The sequence below is a fragment of the Nematostella vectensis genome, chromosome 8 (genome assembly GCF_932526225.1).
Source record: "Nematostella vectensis chromosome 8, jaNemVect1.1, whole genome shotgun sequence".
NCBI classification, from domain to species: domain Eukaryota; kingdom Metazoa; phylum Cnidaria; class Anthozoa; order Actiniaria; family Edwardsiidae; genus Nematostella; species Nematostella vectensis.
Genome location: NC_064041.1, coordinates 6,651,219 through 6,678,321, shown reverse-complemented (window position 1 = coordinate 6,678,321; position 27,103 = coordinate 6,651,219). Strand labels below are relative to the sequence as shown.

At 38.6% G+C, this 27,103-nt stretch overlaps 3 protein-coding genes across 4 annotated transcripts in view; all 3 read right to left on the bottom strand.

Annotated features, from left to right (window-relative positions):
- The window catches only part of LOC5515229 (dynamin-1), a 44,379-nt gene extending 31,908 nt beyond the window's left edge, over positions 1 to 12,471 (bottom strand). For both annotated transcript variants that reach the window (XM_048731210.1, XM_048731211.1), the window contains exons 1-12: positions 12,161 to 12,471; positions 11,998 to 12,071; positions 11,175 to 11,324; positions 10,424 to 10,627; positions 9,937 to 10,035; positions 7,681 to 7,789; positions 7,137 to 7,188; positions 6,215 to 6,357; positions 5,523 to 5,658; positions 4,322 to 4,389; positions 3,851 to 3,989; positions 2,371 to 2,528 (exon numbers count right to left, since the gene is read on the bottom strand). In XM_048731210.1, coding sequence (XP_048587167.1) covers positions 2,371 to 2,528; positions 3,851 to 3,989; positions 4,322 to 4,389; positions 5,523 to 5,658; positions 6,215 to 6,357; positions 7,137 to 7,188; positions 7,681 to 7,789; positions 9,937 to 10,035; positions 10,424 to 10,627; positions 11,175 to 11,324; positions 11,998 to 12,071; positions 12,161 to 12,321 — 1,493 coding nt within the window. In that variant the 5' untranslated portion in view covers positions 12,322 to 12,471. The remainder of the gene's footprint in view (positions 1 to 2,370; positions 2,529 to 3,850; positions 3,990 to 4,321; positions 4,390 to 5,522; positions 5,659 to 6,214; positions 6,358 to 7,136; positions 7,189 to 7,680; positions 7,790 to 9,936; positions 10,036 to 10,423; positions 10,628 to 11,174; positions 11,325 to 11,997; positions 12,072 to 12,160) is intronic.
- Positions 12,472 to 13,467: 996 nt separating this feature from the next.
- Positions 13,468 to 16,460, bottom strand: LOC125570137 (52 kDa repressor of the inhibitor of the protein kinase-like). The gene is made up of 2 exons (XM_048731250.1): positions 16,319 to 16,460; positions 13,468 to 15,649 (listed from the first exon to the last, which is right to left on the bottom strand). The coding sequence occupies exons 1-2, from the start codon at positions 16,443 to 16,445 to the stop codon at positions 15,273 to 15,275; spliced, it is 504 nt and encodes a 167-aa protein (XP_048587207.1). The 5' UTR covers positions 16,446 to 16,460; the 3' UTR covers positions 13,468 to 15,272.
- A 2,227-nt stretch (positions 16,461 to 18,687) lies between these two features.
- On the bottom strand, positions 18,688 to 26,485 carry LOC5503187 (retinoic acid receptor RXR-alpha-A). Its single transcript, XM_032371461.2, has 5 exons — positions 26,233 to 26,485; positions 23,437 to 24,249; positions 22,337 to 22,948; positions 21,034 to 21,316; positions 18,688 to 20,343 (listed from the first exon to the last, which is right to left on the bottom strand). Exons 1-4 carry the CDS (start codon positions 26,285 to 26,287, stop codon positions 21,069 to 21,071), a joined length of 1,728 nt encoding a protein of 575 aa, XP_032227352.2. The 5' UTR covers positions 26,288 to 26,485; the 3' UTR covers positions 18,688 to 20,343; positions 21,034 to 21,068.
- Between the last annotated feature and the right edge of the window lie 618 nt (positions 26,486 to 27,103).

Below are 27,103 nucleotides of genomic sequence, written 5' to 3'. Positions count from 1 at the left end.
TATCACAAGTGACATTATCGTCACCCCATTACCACTATCACAAGTGACATTATCATCACCCCCTTCCACTATCACAAGTAGCATTATCGTCACCCCATTACCACTATCACAAGTGACATTATCATAATCCCCTACCACTATCACAAGTGACATTATCATCACCCCATTAACACTATCACAAGTGACATTATCGTCACCCCATTACCACTATCACAAGTGACATTATCGTAACCCCATTACCACTATCACAAGTGACATTATCGTCACCACTACCACTATCACAAGTGACATTATCATCACCCCCTACCACTATCACAAGTGACATTATCATCACCCCATTACCACTATCACAAGTGACATTATCATCACCACTACCACTATCACAAGTGACATTATCATCACCCCCTACCACTATCACAAGTGACATTATCGTTACCCCATAACCACCATCACAAGTGACATTATCATCACCCCCTACCACTATCACAAGTAACATTATCGTCACCCCATTACCACCATCACAAGTGACATTATCGTAACCCATTACCACTATCACAAGTGACATTATCGTAACCCCATTACCACTATCACAAGTGACATTATCATCACCCCATTACCACTATCACAAGTGACATTATCATCACCCCCTACCACTATCACAAGTGACATTATCATCACCCCCTACCACCATCACAAGTGACATTATCGTAACCCCATTACCACTATCACAAGTGACATTATCATCACCCCATTAACACTATCACAAGTGACATTATCGTCACCCCCTATCACTATCACAAGTGACATTATCATCACCCCCTACCACTATCACAAGTGACATTATCATAACCCCCTACCACTATCACAAGTGACATTATCGTAACCCCCTACCACTATCACAAGTGACATTATCGTAACCCCCTACCACTATCACAAGTGACATTATCATCACCCCCTACCACTATCACAAGTGACATTATCATCACCCCATTACCACTATCACAAGTGAGATTATCATAACCCCATTACCACTATCACAAGTGACATTATCATAACCCCATTACCACTATCACAAGTGACATTATCATCACCCCATTACCACTACCACAAGTGACATTATCATCACCCCATTACCACTATCACAAGTGACATTATCGTAACCCCATTACCACTATCACAAGTGACATTATCATCACCCCCTACCACTATCACAAGTGACATTATCATCACCCCCTACCACTATCACAAGTGACATTATCATCACCCCATTACCACTATAAAAAGTGACATTATCGTAACCCCATTACCACCATCACAAGTGACATTATGTAACCCCATTACCACTATCACAAGTGACATTATCATCACCCCCTACCACTATCACAAGTGACATTATCGTAACCCCATTACCACTATCACAAGTGACATTATCATCACCCCCTACCACTATCACAAGTGACATTATCATCACCCCCTACCACTATCACAAGTGACATTATCGTCACCCCATTACCACTATCACAAGTGACATTATCGTCACCCCCTACCACTATCACAAGTGACATTATCATCACCCCATTACCACTATCACAAGTGACATTATCATAACCCCATTACCACTATCACAAGTGACATTATGTAACCCCATTACCACTATCACAAGTGACATTATCGTAACCCCATTACCACCATCACAAGTGACATTATCGTCACCCCATTACCACTATAAAAAGTGACATTATCGTAACCCCATTACCACCATCACAAGTGACATTATGTAACCCCATTACCACCATCACAAGTGACATTATGTAACCCCATTACCACTATCACAAGTGACATTATCATCACCCCCTACCACTATCACAAGTGACATTATCGTAACCCCATTACCACCATCACAAGTGACATTATCATCACCCCCTATCACTATCACAAGTGACATTATCGTAACCCCATTACCACTATCACAAGTGACATTATCGTCACCCCATTACCACCATCACAAGTGACACTATCATCACCCCCTACCACCATCACAAGTGACATTATCGTCACCCATTACCACTATCACAAGTGACATTATCCTAACCCCATTACCACTATCACAAGTGACATTATCGTAACCCCATTACCACTATCACAAGTGACATTATCATCACCCCCTACCACTATCACAAGTGACATTATCGTCACAACATTACACAATCCACTTATGTAAACCAGGGCAATTTATGTGTGTTGCCTTTAGTGTATGATATTACCTTTGGACATGTAAACATATCATCAAGGAAAAACCCTCTTAAGCCCCCCCCCCCCCCCCCCCCTTCTAGCTATGGACCAAGAAAAGAAACAGTAAAAAACACTCACTCTGCAAAACCAACAAAGTCCGGATGGTTGGTGTTGATGTAGGCTAGTTCCAACTCAATGAAAGTCTGGACCTGTTCCTTAGTTGTGACCTCATTACTCCTGATGTGATCGATAACAATACGCTCTACTTGATCTCGGAGCAATGGGTACTTGGCCATCTATACAAATAAAAGGAAAACAAAGACTTAAGATACTTCATTTCACTACATGAAGTGAGCAAGAGATCAATATGTCAGAGATTTAATAGAACAAGATTCTGTATGCATTAAGTCATGGAATAATGACGAATGAAAACCCAGAAAAAAATGTATTGTATAGATCACTTGTTGTTTTATGCACCAATAGTTGATAACAGGACACAAAAAGTGATACATTTCTTGAAAGTCACCGAAATACTTCAGGTAGACAATGCTACCACTTTCAAATATGAATAGAAACAAAAGCCAAAGCCAAGAAAAATGAATACAATACAACAAAAACTGGAATTCGACTTTGCCAAATTTTCGTCTTTACTTTACTAAGACTTCTTCAGGGCAGACTGAAGACGAAAATTTGGCAGAGTCGAATTCCAGTTTTTGGTGTAATGTATTCATTGTTCTGGTACAAGACCACGACAGCTTGGGCTTTTTTTTCTATTCGTATTGATTTTCCCGAGGACTGATGGAGGGAGGATTCTACAAGCTCATCAACTTAAAGAAAAAAGATCAAGTTTTGAGTCTGCCCTGAATTCCAGTTTTTGGTGTATTGACTTTCAAAAATGATATACAGAAGAAGTTTTGGAAAGCACAAGTACAATGAGTACTGTACAAACTAATCGCTCCCCATTGATTGTCTCACAACCATGAGACATGAGCTACCAGAGCTTTTGTTACATTTGACTTTCAGACACAAATACCCAAAAAGAAAGTTTTATCCAAAAATGTGCATCACCAGATTTCTGGAACATAATTATGATTGATTGACAATGGGAAAGGAATGTGGTTTGGATAACTGTAAGTGTGGAGGGTATGTCTAAAACTCAAAGCGACAGGCAGGCTACCCCTCTGGGTATATAGCTGCAGCTCCCATACTAAGCTAAGCAGACTACCCCTTTGGGTACATAGCTGCGGCTCCCATACTAAGCTACGCAGACTACCCCTCTGGGTACATAGCTGCAGCTCCCATACTAAGCTAAGCAGACTACCCCTCTGGGTACATAGCTGCAGCTCCCATACTAAGCTAAGCAGACTACCCCTTTGGGTACATAGCTGCGGCTCCCATACTAAGCTAAGCAGACTACCCCTCTGGGTACATAGCTGCGGCTCCCATACTAAGCTACGCAGACTACCCCTCTGGGTACATAGCTGCAGCTCCCATAGTAAGCTAAGCAGACTACCCCTCTGGGTACAGACAGTAGCTACGGCTCCCATAGTAAGCTAAGCAGACTACCCCTCTGGGTACATAGCTGCAGCTCCCATACTAAGCTCTTGAGACAGCTCACCTGAGTGGCGCATTTCTGAATGACAGATGTTAGTTCCGTCATCACCATATCCACACACTTGATGGCTGGTGAGCGCAGTTTGTCAATTTGCCGTTTAACAATGGCCTCAAATGCCATGTCTGGAGTAAAAAGCCCAACCCTGAGAAGAAATAAACATGACTGATATAATGGTTTTAATTACAGGGTAAGCCATACATTAAAGTTAGGGAACAAACCATTTGACCATCTCATTGGAACAGACAATTTAAAGTTTTTAATTTGTTAGGAAAGCTTGTTTTTTTTTCTTAAGCAAAGCCGTAAGTAAAAAGTGTAAAATTAGTCAAGAATCAAGTTTTCAAAAAGGTAGATGTCATAGAAAAACACATTTAAATAAAGCATTTTAAATGCCATCATTTACCTCTATTATAATGTATTGGTGTAAATTAATTTTCCCACATTTTCATAAATATTTAAGTTATATTGCTGCCCTACCTAATACCATGAATATTTTTTATGGCAAACATGATTTCTCTTCTAAGCTGTTTTTCATCAAACTCCATCTGTGAATAAAATTTTATAAGTAAGAAACATAAACATACTGTAACTAAGGGTTGCTAGACACAAAAGTCAAGCATGTTCTAGGCCTGAGTCCATCCATTTGCAGAGAAGATGGAAGCAATGGCTTTATCAGTTTCAATAACATGATCATAATACCAGGGCTTCTGGAATTACACAGAAAAAAAAACTCAAAATTACACAGGATTCTTTGCTAAATTAGTTACATACTGTAACTAAGGGTTGCTAGACACAAAAGTCAAGCATGTTCTAGGCCTGAGTCCATCCATTTGCAGAGAAGATGGAAGCAATGGCTTTATCAGTTTCAATAACATAATCATAATACCAGGGCTTCTGGAATTACACAGAAAAAAAAACTCAAAATTACACAGGATTCTTTGCTAAATTACGCGAAAAAACAATCATTACACGCTAAATTACGCGGTATTTTGCAATACAATTTTCTTTAAAAATAAAAACACAGAATATGGGACACAGAATATCAACTGTTACGCCCAAACTACATTTTGTACCAAAGGAAAGCACAAAATAACTTGAAAAAGTTGATTTTTTGTGCGAAAACATCTTAGGCGAGTTTTCATTGGCTCCTAGCGACCAGCCAATTAAAAAAAGAGCATTTTATTATTAGTCCTAGGCCGTCGCCGTTTAGCAAAGAACGCCTAGTCATTTTATTTGTTTTCATAATTCAGTTCAAAATATCACACTCTTACGAAGAATATCAGTCTTTTTTTTACAAGAAATAGGGGTAATAGCCCTAAAAGAACACATCAGCTGTGCACTTAAATGTTTTGTCTTTCAAAATTTAGCCAAATTACGATGGATTACGAGGAAATTTATGGATTAAGCGGATTTCGCTGAGAAAGCCAAATTACATGCTTCGGCACAAGCGCGTAATTACAGTAGCCCTGTAATGCATACATTATGTACAGTAATCCTAAGATAAATACTAAGATAAGTTTTCAGGCGCGTATCCAGGATTGGCTGAGGGGGTAGCGCAGTAATAGGTAACATATCTTAATAAGAAATGACCTACTTTTTTGCTGCAAGGGGGTGAGGGTGCACCCTACGCATGTGTACACCCTGTGTACGTGCCTGATTTTGGACAGCTTAGACTGACCTTGACTAACTCATAAGGGAAGCGCTCATGGAAGATTCGGTTGATTTTGGCACCACCAGATAGCTCCACCGTGTTAATAGAGTCTCCAGACCCTTCAATTGCTTTCTCAAAATCGGCACTAAATGTTTGCATCATCCTATAAAACAAAATAACATAATATTCTGACATAATCTTTTAGTTTTAAATGTGTTTTTTTTTCCTTTGTGGAATCTTATGACTATACAGGTACTGTACCCCCTGTAACCAACAAGACACAACCTCTCAGAATTCTTCACAATCAATCAATAAATATCAGGAAAATTTGCAAAAAAAATTTTTACATTTATATTTTTTTTGCATTTCTTTGCATTGAAATATCCACGGGAATGCAGGGCATTGAGGTCAGCGTAACGTGGCAGTAGAATGAGGCAGCGGAGAGGGCATTAGGGGAAAGGATGAAAAAGAAGATGTTTTCCCGCTTCTTTCTCTTCTATCCCGCCCCCTCATCCTCCGCTAGACTTGCTGTGCCTCTTTCTTTTGCATCGTCATGCTGACCTCAAAGCCCTGAGTTCCCAAGGATTGTATTGACAGAGCTTAAGGCCTAGAACCCATGCCACTACCACCCCTCTCACTGACACCTAGGACCCTGTCTACTGTTATATGTAGTAATTGAAAGTGATAATGACAAAAATATGCAATTCCTTTGTACTTACTGCATGAGGGCTTTTGTTCTGACTGACAGATCCCTAGGATTGTAATTCTCGTAGCCTTTCACTTCCTTCTCCAAAGCAAGTAGGTTATCTTGAAGCTTGCTCCTCAGAGCAGGAAGTGTGTCTTTTATATGATTTGTCAGTTGCTAGAAGGAATAAAAAAATAATTGAGTCTGTACAGTATGCATTTTATTCCAAATACAGTATAGTAAAGTAACTAGTCAAATTACTAGTCAAATAAGAAATACAGTGTAGCTAATGTCAAACAACAGTCATTACACAAAAATGTCTTCTTCAGATAAGAGGATAGTACACAGGGCCCAGTTGCACAAAAACTGGAAAATGGTCAGCTGAATAGGTGCTATCTATAGAATAAAATCCCTATTCAGTGGATACAGTAGTTATCTGCCCGATAATACAGTATTGCACAAAGTGAAATTAGTAGGCCAGATAACAATAATGGCTGGATAACCATTATCTACAGTACTTTAACATTTACAGTTTATTACATGGATAGTGTACAGTGGTGTGACCATATCGAACAATAAAGAAACTTAACGTAAGGCTTGATTACTTGGATAAGTAACAGTTTGCAGACAACAAAGTCGAGATCTCATAGATATTTACTGAAAACTTCAAAAGTTTAGCATCAACTAAATGTTTGAAAAAGATCAGGAATAGAGCACCAAATGAATGCTATTTTTCACTAAACTTCAACATAAAGATCTTGTACTTGCTGCCCATAAAAGCAGATATTATCAAAGAAGAGCATAATCCGTATTAGAACTAAACAACATTTTGTGGAGAACCCACTACCACTATTATTACTACTATTTTTTCAGAAGATAAGACTTATTCAAGCTTTGTAGAGGCATACAGAACATGTAACTTTTATTAACAGTTTTGTGAGCAGCACTGTACACACCTGATTTAAAACTTTTTGCAAATATTGTGTCCCCATCTTGTCTGCCATATGCCTATAAAAGAAAAACTCACACTTCATAAAATGATAGGGTCATAGGGTCTACATATTTCTTTGGGAGGGGTGTGTCTCTTTGGGAGGGGTGTGTCTATGGGCAGGATGTGTTATATGGGGTGTGTGTCTCTGCAAGGGCTGTGTCAAAGGTGTATCAGGTCATACTGGTTTGTTTATTTAGATGCAGTGCCTTCTGCCTATATATGATTGCTGTGAAAGACTGTAAAAGTATCACTTTGTTTGCAAAACCCAAAATAACAATTGGATTTCAGTGGTAAATAGATTTCTATCTGTCTATGTGCTTTCATGTTACTTATCTCATGAATCATCGGAAAACTATATTTGTGATGAAAATCATTAGGTAACCATTAGCCAAGTCGTTATAGGTGGTCACTATTAATGAGTGTGTACAATGCCGCCGCAGGTGTTTCTTAGATGTGGTTTTGGATGGGGATCAGTGTGTGAAATATAACAACATCAAGATATGACTCACCTATAGGATGGGTTACTGAGAAAAAATTTACGTTCTGCTGCCAGTGCGGCCCTTATGTCTTTCCTACCATCAATATCAGCTTGGCTTCTATTTACAATGCCGATGTAACCTGGAGTCAACACAAAGGGGATATATCAGGGACAATGCCAATGTAACCTGGAGTCAACCCAAAGGGGATATATTAGGGACAATGCCAATGTAACCTGGAGTCAACACAAAGGGGATATATTAGTGACAATGCCAATGTAACCTGGAGTCAACACAAAGGGGATATATTGTGACAATGCCAATGTAACCTGGAGTCAACACAAAGAGGATATATTAGTGACAATGCAGATGTAACCTGGAGTCAACGCAAAGGGGATATATTAGTGACAATGCCAATGTAACCTGGAGTCAACACAATGGGGATATATTAGGGACAATGCCAATGTAACCTGAAGTCAACACAATGGGGATATAATAGTGACAATTGGTATCTATTTGTGTCGTGAGTTGTGTTTGGCAATTTCTTTCCCTTGTGTGGTATTTTGAGTGTTTTGTTGAGAGGGTTAATTCTGCTGTTTTTCCTTGTTCAATTTGAGATTTATCTAAGAACCTTGAGCTATTATTCGGATGAAGAGTGGTTGCTATTAACTTTGTTGGATGCATACCTTTAAGACCATTTATCCCTTAGAGTGATGTGTATCTTGATCTCATTGTGTTGTTTTTCCTTTATGAATTTTTTAGGGTTGTGGGTATTATCTCACTGTTCGTACAGGCCATTTCAGGTGGCAATACTTTAATGGTTTAGATAGAATAACACAAATTTAAAAAAAAAAAGATAACTTTAAACGGGAAACTGCGCTATAAAAGAAGCGTGCCCAGGGCAGCGACACTTTCAGTTATCCCTCAGCCGTCGAGCTGTCAAGACGTATCAGATTTTCTTGTCGAAATCAAATATTTGGTTCCATATAAACTAGCAAAGGTAGAAAAAAACATTAATTTGATTTCTAACTTCTCAAGGTGTAAAAAGGGGGCGTCCCTATCCTTGTTATTGCGTAGTTTCGCGTTTAAGCAGATAACCAGGATTACTCAAATATACATAAAAAAATAGCTACATAATCTTTTTAACTTTTTAAAAGCAGATAAAACGCTATATACAGGGCTCCTGGAATTACGTGGAAAAAAACCTCCAAATTACGCGGGATTTTTTGCTAAATTACGCGGAAAATCAATCATTACGCGCTAAATTACTCTGGATTTCGCAATACATTTTTCTTTAAAAATCAAAATTTTGCAGGTTTTTTTACTGAATTACGCGCTAAATTACACAGAATATCAACTGTTATGCCCAAACTACATTTTGTACCGAAGGAAAGCACGAAATAACTAGAAAAGGTTATTTTTTTGTGCGAAAATATCTTAGGCAAGTTATCATTGGCTCCTAGCCACCAGCCAATTAAAAAAGGTATTTTATTATTAGTCCTAGGCCTTCGAGATTTAGCAAAGAACGCCTAGTAGTTTTTATTGTTTTCGAAATTCAGTTCGAAGTATCGCACTCTTACGAAAAAATATATCTCTTTTTTACGAGAAATAGAGGTAAGAACCCTAAAAGGACACATCAGCTGTGCACTTAAATGTTTTGTCTTTCAAAATTTAGCAAAATTACGCGGGATTACGCGGAAATTTGTGGATTATGTGGATTACGCGAAAAAAGTCAAATTACGCGCTTCTGCACAAGCGCGCAACTCCAAAAGCCCTGTATATAACAGTTTACCATGACCATAAATAGGGGATACACAGCACATTGACTGATTTCCTAGTCCTCTCTTCATTAATTTTCTATAAATAAAGAGGATTCGGTATACACAGAAAGACAAAATCATGTATGTCCAAATTATTATTTTCTAGATGTGTACAGAATATGTCCTCCTGCTCTTTGTCACAGTATTTGTCAATGATTATAAATTGCAGACAACAGCAAACTCTATCCATTACTAGACACTAGTAACTACTACACTACAACAACTATAGAGACACCCTGTTTCATAACAACTTTTCATTGTGTAAATTGAATTTTGAAGCTAAATGTAAAGAATCCTACTTAGTCACAGTTTTTTTACTATGTTATAAACATATCAAAATAGAGCAATAATAATTTAAATTTTGCTTAGTAAATTCATCACTTCCCCAGATCAGTTGATGGAAAAAAAAGCTCTCAACTTTTCTTTAATAGAATTATATATTGACACCTATTAGTAAGCTGGCACTCACCTCTCCTGAGGGGAAGGACTCTGTTCTCAAGAATATCACGCGCATCAGTCCCCTCATCCATCAAGTCCAGTTTGGTGATGACACCAATAGTACGGGCCCCTATATAAGTATGAGAGAAGTATGAGTTCTCAGGAGGGGGGAGCAGGATGGGGTATAGGAACACCCTACGCCTGCCTCCCCCCTGAATAAATTAAGCCTCTTAGTATCATGTGCAACATGTGGTTACATTTTGGTCTGAGGTTTCCACTGTCTCTACATAAAGCCCTATGTGCCATTAGACATGAGGACAGGTAACAGGCAACTGTCTCTGCGTATGTATACTTGACTCACCTTGGGGAACAACCTCTCTTGCAAATTTTGGGTGCATCTTCGTTGAGGTTTTGTGTTGACAGGGATCCACTGTCTCTACATAATGTCCTATGTGCCACCAGTCACAAGGAGGACAGGTAACAGGTAACTTGTCTCTGCGTATGTAAACATGACTCACCTTGGGGATCAACCTCTCGTGCAATTTTGAGTGCATCTGAGTTTGCCAGATCACTGTTTGCTGGTGACACGGCCAGGATTAGGCAGTTTTCCTTGGTAATGAACTCCAATAGCATGGACCTTATCTGGAATTCAATATCTGCTGGCTGGTCACCAACAGGAACTTTCGTCATTCCAGGAAGATCGACCAGCGTCAGGCTTAAAACTGTTGAAAAAAGGCAATAATTTGTCCAATATTTTGTAAAGAGGTCACTAGTCCCTAGACCGTTATCAATCATACTTGTTATTTCTTCTTACTATGATGCAAATCTAATCAAGAGATTGTGAGGCCACTTTCTTTGTTTACCTTATTTGCTTAATTTGCAAAAAGATAAATTTTGGAATATACTTCTTCTTAATTTTGGAAAAAAGAAAATATACTAAATACCTGGTAGAAGTGCAGTATACAGATTGATAACATTTTAATATATGCCTGGCGGATTATCATCTTAAAATATTAATCTAATGATATAGGTATTAGTTAGCTGCTTGAGAATCATGATTTTCATCATTGTTGGGAGTTTTTTTTTTAATAGAACCTGGTTCTAGGGTCTTATAGCAGCTAGGTACTGTATTCCAAACCAATGCTAGCACAGCTTGACTTAGTTGGCCAGAAGTCAAAGGAAATGCTAACCAAGTTTTACAGCATCTCCCAATATCATGGAGCGCAGAGATGCCAGCATTTAAAACAGTCAGCTCAATCAAGTACTTACCACTTGGAGAATACACTCTCAAGTTTATTGGTATATTTGAGATTCCCTTGTTGCCACCAGTCACTCTGTCCGTTTCAGCGACAATTTCCTTTTGCACTTCGCCAAAGTCTGTGAATTTTTTGTTCCTACAGTGAAGAAACTCAGCATACTCTATAAGAAAAACAATTAAACAAGTTTTTAAACTTTGATTACCTAAGAGAAGCTGTTAAACATTAAAAAAATAGAAAATGCAGCAAAAAGGGTTCAATAAGCTTAGGTTTAGCAGGCATCTTGATACCATGGAGATGAATATACATCAAATTAATTAAATTCCACATTTTAATTCTAGAAACTCTTTATTATTAACAAACTAATAATCAAAGCAGAATAAGGGCATGTTTTTTCCTATCATTCTGGAACGGGAATGGTTGGTAGAGAATGTTCAGAATAGCATTCGAGGCATTCTGCTACAGGTAGCAGAATGGGTGGAATGGCCTTCATTCCATTCCGGAATAGGAAAGTGGGATAATGGAACGCGCGCTTTTTCTATTCTAATAATTCTCATGTCGGAATCACAAGTAAAAAAACGCAACCTAAGTATATTTTTGCAGCACATATAAATAAATTATTCTATATTAATTCAAAAATGTAAATATCAAACGAATTAACAATTCATAAGTAAGTAACTTAAGTACTTATAGAAATCAATACTTATAACTCAGTTTCTATTTTAGAAACATGACATCGCTTAAATTTACAAACATGTTTTGAAAAGTAAACCCCACAATAGCATCACAAGAGATAAAAGTATGCATAGAAATTTCAAAATAAATAACAAACTCACCGCTTTTCGAAGGTTGTAGTTGCAGAATCAAGGGTCTTCTTGTCACAATACCAGAGCCCCGGGGCAAAAAATCCCTAAAAAAAATAAATATCTTCAGACACGATTTCCAAGACAAAATGCATGGATGTAGAGTTATTGGTGCTTTGTACAGAAAATCACATACTTCCCAACGAAGTTCTCTAAAACGCTGCTTTTCCCCGCACTCTGTGAACCAACTACAGCAATTTGTGGCAGATCTATCATAGAGCTGTACCCGATAGAGGCAAAAGCGTCTTGAATTTTGTTGACTATTGGTATCAGATCTTCCATCCCTTTATTCCCCATGACGGCAGACTATCTAAAGCCACTCGGAAGTGGCTCAAATTGTGGAGTTTATAAGGACAAAGGGGATTTCAATGCGTTCTTTTGCAGACTTTACAAGTTTTCTTGAACTCCAGAGGCCCGGCGAAACGGAAATAAGAGCCGCCTTTCGCGCATGCCAGTTTGAGTTACCGCTGACTACACCGTCGGCACAATCCGCGGGCTTCGCTAAAAACGTATAAAACGTAAAAGCGACAAATATTAGCAATTAATAGATGATTTGCCGTGGCTATTATGCATCGCAGGGCTGTCAACTCTTTAGATAACACTGGCATAATATGCTATTAGGGAGTGTTCATTATTTATGGCCGAGGGGGGGGGGGGGGGGGGGGGGGGGGTCGGCTCCCAAATGGGAAGGGGGGGGGGAGGGGCTAAAAAAGTTTTGGGTATGTCGAAGGGTTCCCTGCTACCAGAGGCCTCTTTTCTCTGTATTTCGCTGGGCTGGCGTTCGCGAAGTCGAAGGGGGGGGGGGGATCATAAAAGTTTAAATGTTGTTGAAGGGGGGGGGGGGGGGTCAAAAAAGTTTCATCCCTTAAAAAGTAGGAACTTTTGATTGAAATGAGTAATCAAAATGCAAAAAAAGCTGTTTCCTATCGTTGTCAATAACATATTTAGGCTACATTTACTGCTGTTGAGCCGTGAAATGACTAATTTAACAATGCTTATTACTCGGCAGTAGTTCATTTAAGCTTAACCTATAGAATCAATAAAAAACAACAACTTAAATGTTAAATAAAGGCATTTGTAAAATATACTAGGAATCTAGTACGGCAGGTTATTAGATAATGTCAATGTGTATACAAGTCTGACTCGGATACCTTTGCTTTGGACACCCCCGCGAGTACAAGATCTGGGAGATCTATCAGACCAAGGGCACAGGACGATGCAGTAAAATGTAAAATTGTCCTGCGTGATATGGACTAGCGCTGATATGGCATGCAGGGGTGGATCCAGGTTTTTGAGTGAGTAGTTTCCACCGAAACACCAACAATAGGGTGTTTGGGGGCATGCTCCCCCAAGAAAATTTGAAATTTCAAGCTCTATAAATGCCATTTTCTGCATTTTCAGAAAAGTTAATTACCCCAAAAAGAACAAAAAAACATGCTATCATAAAGGCAAAAAAAGTTTTATTTTGTTGAAGGTGGTACATGGAACACCTTGCTCTACAAAAAGTTTCTGGTATCCAAACCGGTGCCACTGGTCTATGTCCAATATAGCTGCCTACTAACTGTCTTTGAGCAGGAGAAGGAAAAATGGTACTTATAGATGGCAAGCCTGTGGTTGGTCCTTGGTCCAGGAGTTTTCAAGATAATAAGAAAAAAAAAAAACAATATTAATATCATATGTCATATACAAAAGATATGTACAAATTATAGACAACATAATTTGAATAAAAACTCCCCTTTTTCATCCTTGGGGACTGCAGTAACTGGAGCTCTGGAGAAAAATACAACATTAATATCAAGTTATAAAAATGAGAAGTACTAAATGATTATAAAATATATATATAAATTTGAAAAATACTCCCCTTTTTTATCATTTGAAACTGCAGCTTCTGGAGCACAGGGAAATGTTTGTAAACCATTTGAGCTTTACATGAAATCCCAGTGTCAATAGAAAAATTGAAATAATCACTAAATAAAAAAAACATCTAGACATGACTTTTTAAGAAAGTTATACAGGCACCAGTTTGAGTTTCTGTAGCTGTTATCCATCAGTTTGAGGGTAAGACCCAGATGGAACATAACTCACAAGCCCTCTAGAAACAGATGGTGCATAGTAAACGAACAAAGCAAAAATTTAAGTTAATATGTTTGCCATTCTCATTCTCCTAGGGTGCAATTGAGCAAATAAATCTATTATTCTGTCCAGGTCTAAATCCATGTATTTGTTGGTATACATTAGTGCCAGCCCATTCAATCTGTCCTCAGTCATTGTGCTTCTCAAATAGGTTTTAAGATTTCGAAGGGATGAAATGGATCTCTCACAAGAAGCAGATGAAATTGGAAGTGTGATCAGGATCTTAACATGAAATAAATATTGACATATGCATCTGTCAATATCCTCCAGTGTAGCCTAAGAGTGTCTGGAATCACTTCTCCTCTGTTATCCCTCCCCTTTCATAATCTCTCCCATAATAAAAGCTCTGCCTGTAAACCTATATAATTTGGCATGTCCTGTCTGTAATAGTTACAAAATTCTAAAACATTAGGCTTCCAGTCATCAGTAGCAATCAAAACAGAGGGTATGATCGAAATACCTTTGTAGCAGATAAATACATCATCCTTGAATCTAGAATCGAGCTGCTCGAGTACATGGTCTAGGAAAACTCTGGTCAGATTTATCTTGTTAATAGTCTTCAGGATTTGAAGCAGGAGCATTGGGTCTATGTGTCTGTCTCTGAGCTACCCTTGGCATATCTGGTTGTACATCTACTTGTCTTGCGATAGTCACTGCATCCTGGTACAGTTCATGGTGTGTGGCATCAATGTCATTGCTCATTTCTGTGAGAACTGATATCAGAAGAGCAAGTTCTTCTTTAGCTTTCAGGATATCCATAGCTTTACTTCGCAGCTTCACTGTAAGTCGCTTAGTTAGTGCCAAAATATGTCTGACAATAACAATAGCAACAATAAAGGAAAAGTTGATAGCATTAAGTAATGATTGGGCATCTTGTCTGCTGGTAGGATTCCAGTTGGTATTTTCATGCTTGTGTCTGTTCATTGAGATATCTTCTAGTGTAGCTGTGACTGGATGGGAAGCTCAACTATTCGGTCCATAGCATCTATCCTTTCAATCCATCGGGTGCGGCATACATTAATTAAAGCAGTGTGGTTTTGTTTTTGTTTTTTTTGCAAAAGTTCTATGATCTTGAATTCTAAATGTTCTTGTCGCTTGGGAGAGTTGTCAAAAAATTAAAAAAGCTTTCGCACAACATCCATCATGTTTCTGACATTTGGTAATTGGCAGGTATTGGCAATACACAAATTCAGCTGGTGATTCATGCAATGGACAAAAATTGCCTTCTCATGTTCTGCTCTGATTAACGAGGAGGCTCCATTAAGTCGTCCAGCCATATTGCCAGCGCCATCATAACATTGGCCACGACAGTCTTCCATCATCAATCCTAAGTCTACTACAGCTGCAGTTATAAGGTCTTTGATGGCCTCTCCTGTTGTTCCCTCCTTACAAATATAAAATCCAATAAATTCTTCTCTGAAGTTTTTGGTTGAGTCGAGAAATCTAATCACAACAGAAAGATTTTCTTTGTTTGCTATATCAGCCGCTTCATCTGCCATTACAGAAAAATATTTACTATCCCTCATTTCTTGAGATAAATTATTTAAAATATGAGCACCAACAGTTGATATTATTTGATTCTGGATGGTCTTTGAAATGTATGTGGCATTTCTTGGTGCATTTTCTAGGTGCTGCTCCAGTATTTGGTCACCACTATCTACCCGGAATTCAAGCAGTGCCTGGAAATTACCAGCTAGGGCAGCATTAGTGGGGTCACTATCCCTCAAGCCCCTGAGTGGGATATTGTTTTTCCCACAGAAAATAATTGTTTTAAAAAGGGACCTAAGGATCTCACGGTTTCTAGCAATTTGCTGTTGAACGATGTTATTTAACTGCAGATTTATCGGGACAGCGTCTGTTCGCATCATTTTCTTAAATTCTTCTATAGCAATCATAGAAAATTTGTGAATTTCACAATTTCATTGCGCGTGTTTTGTAAAGCGCGAAGCGGCCGAAGTCCAATTTGTAAGAGGAGACTTCAATAATTTGTCTAACTTACTAGCGTTTCGCCCACACTGAACTCCGAAACAAACACAAGCTAAGCAAAACACTCCATTGTAATATTTAGAGTAGGCTAGCCATGGATATTTCTTTAGCCAGTTTAAAACAAACTTGCGAGATTTTCCATTCTCTATTGACACTGGGAAATCGAAAAGCTCACCTGGTTTCCATACATTTTCGATGAATTTCAACTTGTCCTGAGGCGAATAGCTGGCGATCTTGTCGAAGACTAAGCCAATGTCGTAGGGAGAACAATTCTCCTTCCGACAGAAAGGAGCACGAGCCATAAAGAGTAAAAACTAGTGCAATTTGTTAACTAATTCCTTCGTTAACTCCGATGCAAGTACTGAGACTCTAGTGAAGGCAAACGAAAGAAGACCGTTGGGGGAGGTACACACCCTTTTATACTTTTGTCGATAGTTTCCGCGGTGGTTTCCAAGTGAGTTAGCCAATCAAAAATGGTTTTGAGTGAGTTCCAACACAATAAAAAAAATTCCAGCCAATCGCGCGAGGTTTTGAGTGTGTTCCAAGGCTAACTATAATAACACCTCACCCACCCCCTCGCTTGCAAATTGGTGACAATATTTTCCGATCTTACCCGACGGATTTCCGAAGGTTCCCGAAAAGTAATCGAAGCTCAAATCCAAAGCTCGTGATCCAGGGCGCTCCGTGAAGTCGCATAAGAATAATAAAGACGATAAGGCATCTTTTTACGTGTTTAATTTAATTAAAAACCAAAAATACAGGAGATTGAATGATTTCCAAAGACAAGCCAATAGTTTCTAGGGATATCGGAGTATTTTTTAAAAAGCCATTTAAGTTCAAAATAACTTGGTCTGAAAAACTTTGAGTGTGTTCCGGAACTCACGTAAACTACCCTGGATCCACCCCTGGCATGCAAAGATTATAGGTATAGGTGAATATTCTTTACTGTTTCAAAACGCCACAAGGCCACATTTGACTTATTGACTTTGAAATATTATTTCTTGGTTGTTTTTTATTGCATGATTTGTTTATATGTATCTACATTTCTTATTATTAATGTAGTTTTGTTGATTTTTACAGATAAGGAGGGGGCCGGGGTCAAACAAGTTTTTGGGTTTCCCGTGGGGCGGGGTTGTTTTCCCACGAAAACAAACGGGAATGATCGTCGGCAAAATAAATCCCGACCCTAAAGGGATAGCCACTTCAATTAAAAAACGAAATCAAATAAATAAAGATGAAAAAAGTCATTATATTATTGAAACGTGAATTTTGGGTCTATTAAAAACTCTGTGTCCCTCCAGACAGAAAAGATTCCACCCATTTCCAAATAAATTCTTACAACATTAAACCAACCGTCTTTTTTTTAGCCAGGACTAAAAGGGCAATGGCATAATATGGAAAAGTGAACTTCTCAAAGCCTCTTCCAGGTGAAGTTAAAAGTCACGTTAAATTATCCTAGTAAAACTACCCTTGATATCAAAGTGTCTGAACTTACATATTTAATACAGTATCTAAAGGGAGGGAAACAGGGGCGTATCCATAGGGGGGTGAAATAGGTGAATTTTCACCCCCCCCCCCCCCTTTCTGGGACCAAACATCAATCAGTGCTGATGTACTGACCACAAATGCTTCAACTAGGCTTTGGTTTGAGCTATTGCATTTAAAATTCCCCCCCCCCCTCCCCCCATTTTAAAATCCTGGATCCGCCCCTGGGAAACAAACTTAACACCTCGTGTATAAAGTATCATTTATTAGCTATGAATTTCAGTAAACTTTAAAACACACTAAAATATTTAGAGTGCGTCAGCACTGTGACAAATCGTCTGTTTATCACGGGCATAAGGCTATATTATAAGTCATTCGTCTAATGTTCCTATTTGGCACACCTTGCTCTAAACTTTTCTTAACAAACAGACCATTTATAGACACATCCGTCTCTTTTCACAATTAGACAATGTTGGACCACGAGATAACGTGGGGCATATCGTGGGTTTGACATTTATAATAAAAAAAAATTCTTAAATAGCCGCTACTGTGTGAAGCTAACCGATGTATCTGAGCATTTGCAATGATTCGTGAAATTTCTAGTAACACTTTTATACAAAGCCCTCATCTATTCTCGGTAATTCGCTCCTCTACCATGGTCACTGTATCAGTCAAAAGAGGGTTAAGACAGACAGACAGACGGACAGATCTATGGGAGCGGTTATTCTCTAATATTTATAAGTAAGCTTGTCTAATTGAAAAGAGCAGTTATAAATGGATTTAGCTACAATGCTATGGTGTTTTTGGGGGGTTATTAAATCTGTAAAATTTGGGAAATGTATATTTAGTTGTTGCGAATGAGTATTTCCAAGTTATTTGTAAATTGGGCATTTGACAAGAAAGTGTTCTTCGTTTTCCATAGTGTGACAGCGTGGGCAAACGTTTTCCGGACCTTTACGTCACCACCCCCCATCCCCCCCCCCCCCCCCCCCCCCCCACTCTATTCTGGTCTTAAAATATAGGGGTCCTAGTATTTCAAGTATAATCTCAACTATAACGTATGGTAAGATATTTTAATAACGTAATCCGTGAAACACTACCTACCGTTAAGTACATAGTTAGATAATCATAAAAGAAACCAATTTGTATTTTCTCCCTCGCTTTTTGGTGTTTACATCCTACAACTGTTTCACAGTTTAAGTTGAATCACACCTATTCAAATTAATACGTGATCAAAATATAAAACGAGATTGGCCTTTTACGACGATAGCGTTAAGTACAAAAAATGCTCACTAGAGCCTGTAGTGTATAAACCTGTTAAAATATTCTAATCTGATAGTTTCACACTCAAATCTTGAAACCATGACAACACAGGACTCAATACAAATCTAGAACAGTGTGTATTTTCACACTGACAAGTTTAATGTGATTCGGGTCTCTGTGATAGCACACTTCTAAGCGGGAGATTCGCTTTCTCGTAGCTATCACACATAGAAGTGAATATACAGGGGAACCCCGTGTGAATCTACAGCAGACGTCCCTGCAAGCATAAGTACCAATTTCGAGTCATTCCCAATCGACAACTCGTGCTGTGAGAGTCGTAACCAACAAGGTTTTATGGCATTTTCTTCTTATCTAGTTAGCGGACGTCTGTGTTTGTTACTAGGGGCTCGTTCAAACACCCAAGGGACCGTTGGCTACGGTACTGCTATGTTCCACCTAGAGGAACTAGAAAACCCGATACCAACGAATGCCTACATCAGTTACAGTGCAACGTGTGCTTCCGCTGTAACCTTAGCAGCTTAGCAGTTTTTAAAAGCCAGCCAACCAGATTGCGGGAAAAGTAGTTTGACTGACATGAACTCCACTTAACCAATGAAATGCGAGCTCAAAATATGGTGCAAACATTCAAGATTTTGAAGATCATGTCATTCAAAACATCTGCGTCCTTATTGGCTACTATCCTTACCCATGTCATGGTGCCCACGGTGGCGCCTGCAAAGTGCCATGCTAGTAGAAAATACATCAGTCAAAGCAGTACTTCTAAACTGGCAAGCCTAATTCACTATATATTATGACCTTTATCTAAGTCGGTCCACACAGCACTAACAAAATGGTTATGATAATGTTTTTTTTAAGATCAGGCTCTGGCAGGAGCTCGTCAATTTTTTCTGGTACTTCTGGAACATAGCACGCTTACTAAGCCCGATATATTCCACGTGATCGTTTAGTGATACAGTTCGATAGCAGACCTGCCATAGGTGGAGCTGCTGGTAAGGATAAGCCTAAATCCTTATAACGATGTAAGTTTCATGTTTTCAGAGTTCGAGAGCTGTCCTGCACATTGATGGAGCTCCTGGTATTGCTCACACAAAGCGAGCTTTCCAATGCGGTAAATGAAACACAACCAAAACTAGTACACCCACCATGACAAGCACATTATGACTTTTATGAACATTTGAGTGGAGGCTTATCACAAAGCTAAATTTCTGCAACTGGTGTAATCACTCACTCGCACGAACCAATCGGTTATTACAAAGACCATTGGATTCTGACTGTTGGATTGGCGCTTTTCAGTAGAAGACAGTTCGTTTTTCTAGACATGCTTCCGCATCCCTGTGGTGGCACGACAGTAATCAGGGTTCGTTCCCCTCGGACAATTTCAGATCGCAGTGGTTTGACACCGGGAAAACCTCGCTCTTGGCTTCCTATTTTCTGTAGAGAAAATAACAACATCCTGGTTTAAGCTAATTACCTATTTTAAATGAATTAGACTTCAAAGCTGTAAGAACTGGAACTGGCCTATGGCTGAGTATAAGAGGTCAACAACCCACAGTAAATGGATAAAGTCACAAAATGCTGTTAACAAATTATATAACCACAATAAAATGAATATATCGACAAAATCATAATTACTGTAACAACCTTCTTCAATATCCAGTTTTTTTTCTACAGTAATTAGTATAAGCGATGTTCACGAGAACCAAACTAAATGACATTAACATCTGGCCCTGGTCCACTAGCATTTTATCTGAAATCTATTTCCATAGAAAATAGTTTCCAAAGATTTTGTTTATTTTTATGTTACCCATAACATGACTTTTGCAGTTTCTAGAAACATAGCATTTGACACATGGCTATCGCTGGGGGGGGGGGGGCAGTGAGTTACAATCTGGACTCCCGAAAAAAAACAAAAAACTATTTGTTAATGTCTTTGCAGTATATTCACCGGACGTTTGTTGTTGGATTCAGGTACATACCAGAAAGAAGCTTATGCTTTAAAAGTTTTGTATACAAATAGCATGTATATTGGGAACCGAAAGTGGACCTTCGGTCGTTGGGGGGGGGGGGGGGGGGGGGGTGCCCTGCAACCCCCCGGGGTATCTTTAAGAGGTTTTTACTTACCATAGCCCCAATCCCATATGATAATGAATGCATGGTTATCTCTTGCCAGTGTGGAGAAGGTCTGACAAGGATGTGGAGGGGTGTATCTGTCCTGTGAGGTTCAACATGAACAGTCGCTCCAAGCTCTTGGTTCCTATGGACCTCAGCTCGGGCAATCTGAGTAAGATGTTGCCAAAGCGGTTTGGCTCCCTGGGGAAGGCAAGGTTGATGTGCTCTTGTAGGGCAGAGTGGACTTTGTCTTGAAGTTGCTCAATCAGTTGTTGATTTCGTAAGCCAGGTAGATCTGACATAGCAAAAAATAAATAAAAAAATAAGGTTGGCATTGAAGGGACTGAAATACCAATATGTTGGCATATATGTAGTCGATGCCCTTCTTAAACAATGATAACAGAACAAAATAATGACAGCATTCAAAGAAAACAGTAGACGTTGTATGTCCATTAATATAAAAAATATACATATAAATAAGAGTTAAAAAATACTTCTGTGGTTTATTACATGTTTTAATTGTTTGGAGGATATTCATAGGGCTTAGTGATCAACCATCTCTCGCCCCTACAAAAAAGGTGCTAGAAATATTGCTTTATTTTCCGTATTTCAGCACAACCTGTAAAACTGTGAACACCAAAAATATGTGTGGAATGTTTATTGTTACACAAGCGATAATTCAGTTAACTGAGACTTATTGAGACATGTTCCTGGTTGGCTGTCTGCAATACTCATGTCATTGGTCAAATTAAAGCCGCATTGTTTACTTCTGGTCAATTATGTAACAATCTCCGATGATTTTTAACGGAAAACGTGAAAAATATTTCAAAATATTGAAATATTTTCTGAGGATGTGATTGATAATTTAGAGAGATGGCCTGTTAAATATCTCGGATTCTAATAGATTCTTTTGTCTTTTAACGGTTGAGGTTTCTGTCATACCTTCGAACTAGTGTCAACGCAGCTTTAAACATTCCATACATACTCCCACTGTCCATGGTTTAACTGGTTGCACTGTGACAAATGTGTCATATAGCAATGTAAAAAGTGGTCATTCTGTAAGATGTGGTTTATGGAGGTTATAGCCAAACACAAACAAGATGACGCCGCCTTTATGCATTTTTTGGTGGTGCCACGTCCTGTACAGGACAACATTTCATGCTTTCTTACATCCTCTTCAGGATGCAAAGCCAGCAAATATCAGCATGTGTGTGCAAAGAAACGAGCATGAGGTATCATCCTCTTGCCAGCATCTTGGATTTAAATCACCCTATTTTCTTTCTGTACCTTAGTAGGTGTTGTACCTGCCACTTACCTGGATTCAATAATATAATCATTTTCATGCAGACAATCTCCACTTTCTCCAGCTGAAACTCACGAAACTTAGCTGCCATTTGTACCACTCTTTGCAAAATGTCTCCTATCCCTGTAATCTCTGCAGTCTCAAAATCCAGAATCTGTCCATCACAGAGTTTAGCTTTGTTCTCTAAGTTCTCAGACTCCTTGATAAGGTTGGCAAGCATAAGCTCCACCCAAACATTAGTGACAAGAGTTTGCTGGTCGAGTTCACAGATGCCCTTTAGCAGTTTTAGGTGCTTAAACCAACTGGCACACCTAACAAGCTGCTGTTCTGCAAGCTGGGTAAGATGAGCAAGAGTCTTTTCTTTCATCCCAGTTTCTTTGCAGCCTGGGCAGTCATCGCAAGACTGATTATCCAGTTTGTATATTCCTATTAGCTCATCAATAACTTCTATATACTCTTTGGTTGGTTTGACCTGAGCAGCAGTTGTTGCTGAGCTTAGTACAGAGCTACAAGAGGAGGTTGAGCTTGTCCGGCGCATTTTGCAAGGGATTGCATCTTGTACAGACTTGGTCCGTAGCAGACTAGACTTGTGCTTTCCACCTGGGGTACGATCTTCTCTCACCGCTGCACATGGCAAAACCAACAATGCCAGCTTAAAATAGTAATTTCTGCAATAGGGGACTTGCGCTGAGAGATTATGTGACTGCTGTCGTTCTTGGTGTGACTGGCACAGTAATTTCTGATCTTTTTGTTTGGTTATTTTGTTTTTTAGGGAGGGGAGTTCATTTGAGCTGGAATTGTTTTCACGGAAACTAACGTGCAGAAAGGTCACATGATCTCTTAGCGCAAGTCCCCAATTGCTGACAAACAGGTCTGGGTCATACTCCTACTAGTTTTCAAACATTTTAAATAGAAAAATGTATGCTATTTTTATGGCACTTTAGCTCAATCATGTGAAAGATTTTATATTTTTGGACATGTCCACTGATTAGAAACCTGCTAGTAATGTTACTTGAATAAAATTTATTCTATTCTGAGTAATGTTTTGTGAATGATTGGAAGTGTGCAAAAACATATTTTGTTGATTATTTAACCCAAACAATTTATCTTACCTTCCTTTATCATTCCAGCCTGGATACACTTCTGAAAACGGCAGTACTGGCACCTATTTCTGTGCCTTTTGTCAATGGGACAGTCTTTAGTAAGGTTGCGGCATGTGTAATCCTTTTTATTCTGAACGCTTCTCTTGAAGAACCCTTTACAGCCTTCACAGCTAGTGACACCATAGTGTTGGCCTGTAGCCTTGTCAAGACATATTGCACATATCTCATTCACAACAGGCCGCGGAGACGCAGCAGAAAAACTAGGCGGGGTCTCCGGGGACTTGATTGGCGCTTGGGGCGATGCTTCTGATTTGGGAGTACTAGGCATTGAGTCACAAGACATGGATTGTGATAAAGGAGAGTCATCTTGTTCATAGTCCTTTTCATCTCGAGAAACTTGATGGATGACTTTCATCGGTTGTGATTTGGGTGCTTCAGGTGAGCCTTGAGATCTTTCAGAGGTTGAAGAGATGGGTCTATCTCTGCTGTACTGCTCTCGTGATGACCCATTCAACTCCTGTTGTAGCCTTTCTTCTGTGGTTAGTCTCACCAGGGAGGCCACCTGGTGAATTACCCCTCCCCTCTGACTTATTATTTGTTGTTGGCTGTATGGGAGCTGGTGAGAGTTTATTAATTGGGGAGAGAAGAAGAGGCTAGCCTGTGTTAGGTAAGGGGCATGAAAATGCTGCATCCCAGGTTGTTGTCGATGTAGTGGTAACATAGGCTGATGAAATAAAAGAGGACTTAACCCTTGAGTAACAGCCAGTGGCCTTGGGAAGATCTTATCTTCAGTTGACACGATACCATTGGCTCTTCTTTTATCTGTACCAAAGAAAATAAAAATAATTTAGCATACACAGTTATGTCAGGGAAAAAGAAGCCAATTACCAGTAAATGTTCTTGACATCTAAAAGTACATTTTTTATGTACTTTTAGATTTACAGTATTGGAATATCAACTTCCTTTTCACACTTGTGCTGTACAACTGTATGTACTGAGCATGCTGTCAAATTAAAAGCTAAAAGTGAAAATATTAATTTGTATGACTTGAAAAAATGACAGCTTTTAGTCTCAATGTGATGTATTGATCAACAAGTACAAATAATTATTCCGCCCACTATCTGAGGTAATATTACCGTTATCTGTCTATAAAATTATTAACACTTTACATTCAGAAAACTTTCAATATCAGTAACCCTGTATTTATTTCTTGGAACTTATTTACTGTGTTCTTATTGTACACAACAAAAAGCATTCCAAACTCCCACGCATAATATATCTAGAGTCATTTTTAAGTCATAATAAAGCAAATCATAATTTTTTTCTTTATATCATATTATATATTATTTATATTATATTATAGCTATGCTAAGTATAGCTAATACTATAAGTACAATAGAATTAAGTTTACTTTGTCAGAGGACACGAAAACAGTCCAAGTTAGCTGGGAACTTGAGGATACTTTTTTTCAGGAAGTAGGTAATTTCAAATAACACGGTGGTTATCCTGTTGATGTTATGGAAGGTTTGGCTTTACTTTGGTATAAGCTGTGTAATGTGCACCAGTTGCAGCATAAAGCTTCTTCAGTTTGGTAAAATGAATAATTATTGGTGTTTATAGCAAAAAAAATCATATTTATCTAATGACAATCAACATGCCAACACAATAATGGTAATTAAAAAGGAAATAGCCCGGATAACTTGAGCTCAGTCAAGGGCAAAGTTAAAATATTGGGTGCATGACAGATGAAGGGTATATGTGATTTTCCCACCATCCTATAGCAATGATGATGGCTATTGTGCTTCCAGTTTTTCCGTCTTATATCACAAATTCATATTAATCAAGTAAACAAGCAAAATATGTATTAGATAAATTATATTAGAAAAAACACCCCATCATAAAATGATTAAAACTTACTAGGAATTTTAGTCATACAGCAAACGAAATTTAAAATGGGGGCTAGGATTACTGTATGACGTAAAGAAATTCGATTTTGACAACAAAGTCATACCGAAAAATAACCTTTCTCTCCTAACAATACAGACATTCAAATATCATGGTTCATTTATGCATTGGATGTTAAAAACGCACAGATAAGATCGGAAACGAAAGGCGAAGTCACAGACATTAATTCCCTAGTACTAAAACATAGCTAAACAGTTGAGGAAAGTGAGAATCGCGATCAAGCGATCCGAATTTCAGGACGGTAAAGTCACGCGAGCTATTCGAGTCTTTACCATATGCATACTTCGCAAACAAGTCAATAAATCAAAATGCAATGCAACGTAGCTACTTAGCGATAAAGACGTTATGTGGATATACATAAAGGAAGGACAATAATTTGTGGCTTTGGGGTATATATGAAAAAGTAAATTTAACGGATATGTGATATGAATAAACATGATCGAATGTGTTGTTTTGAAGGTGTAAACGACTTCGATAAACCCACAAAATAGACAAATATGAGCAAAGATAATTCCAGTATTATCTTACTTCAAATACACAAAACATTAAAAGTAAATGGAGTTAATTGAGAAAGTGACGAAAATACGTGCAAAGGATGCGGGTGACGGTGTATTACACTTATATGTTAAAGTTATTACAAGCCACCGGAGTCTGGGAAGCACATGCAACTGCCGTCCAAACAAGCAGGCCGCAAACATATGGCTACAACAATTCGACGTTTTGAGATAACAGTAATTGGAGTCCTAACTAAAAATGCTATGCTCTAGGGGATTGAGTAAACTCGCAAACAACTCTACTTATAACATAACGAAGAACAGCTCGATCGACATAGTAACTCACCTTGGAACTCTCTTCCCTCGAGTTCGCTCGGTTTGCGAGGTTTATTTCCATCCATTTTATGAAATAATACGGTTGTTCTTCACACATACCCTTTCTTAAAAGCATACCACTGCTGTCTTAATTATTTCTTAAGAAATTATGGCCAGTTTTGGGACAGAAATCTTGTGATTTCTGTACCAAGCATGGCGTATTACTATATCTTCACAGACGCTACGACACAACACCATCCGGGGATTTCAGGGTCGGCAAGCGCGTGCGCAGTCAACGCGTGCATGGAATACAGGAAAATAAACGATATGGTGACACAAAAACATTACCCTTGGTATCTTAACTTCAATAGTTCTATTTTAGCTTTTTCCAACGATAATGAATCATATAGATCGTTTCGTCTTCATTCACATGTACTTAAGGGGGGTGGGGGAGGGCGGAGTTGTCATGAGAGAGGGTGGAGTTATAAAATAGTGCGAGTGATACGATCTTTTTTTTATTATTATAAGAACCTCCTTCCTGAGATTTGGCCAAATTTAAAAAACATGCCGATAATTTTGTTAGTGTGATGTGATGCGTTCAAAAATGCAGAATCAAGTTGTGTTCATAATAACAAGACAACAGACAGACAGACAGACGGACGGGCAGACAGACAGGCGGCACACTGTCTATAAAAAACACTCTGGTTACCAGAAATATCACTTAATTACAAACATTATTTTATTACACAATGGTATACATGTTCTCCTATAAAACCGGTGTTTGTGTTACATTTGAACTCCGAAACCCGAGTTATCCGAGTAAAAATAAACGAAAACCTGTTTTTGGGGAGCTCGAGGTAGTTTGAGTAAGCGGAGATGAGATTTCGAGTTTTCCTCTGGCG

Coding starts and splice junctions, on each gene's coding strand:
- LOC5503187 (XM_032371461.2), bottom strand. CDS start 26,287: ATGGATGGAAATAAACCTCGCAAACCGAGCGAACTCGAGGGAAGAGAG. Junction 22,949..23,436: donor GGCTGGAATGATAAAGGAAG/GTAAGATAAATT, acceptor TGCCATGTGCAG/CGGTGAGAGAAGATCGTACC. Junction 21,317..22,336: donor GATTATATTATTGAATCCAG/GTAAGTGGCAGG, acceptor TTGCTATGTCAG/ATCTACCTGGCTTACGAAAT.
- LOC125570137 (XM_048731250.1), bottom strand. CDS start 16,445: ATGGCTCGTGCTCCTTTCTGTCGGAAGGAGAATTGTTCTCCCTACGAC. Junction 15,650..16,318: donor CGAAAATGTATGGAAACCAG/GTGAGCTTTTCG, acceptor CTGTAATGGCAG/ATGAAGCGGCTGATATAGCA.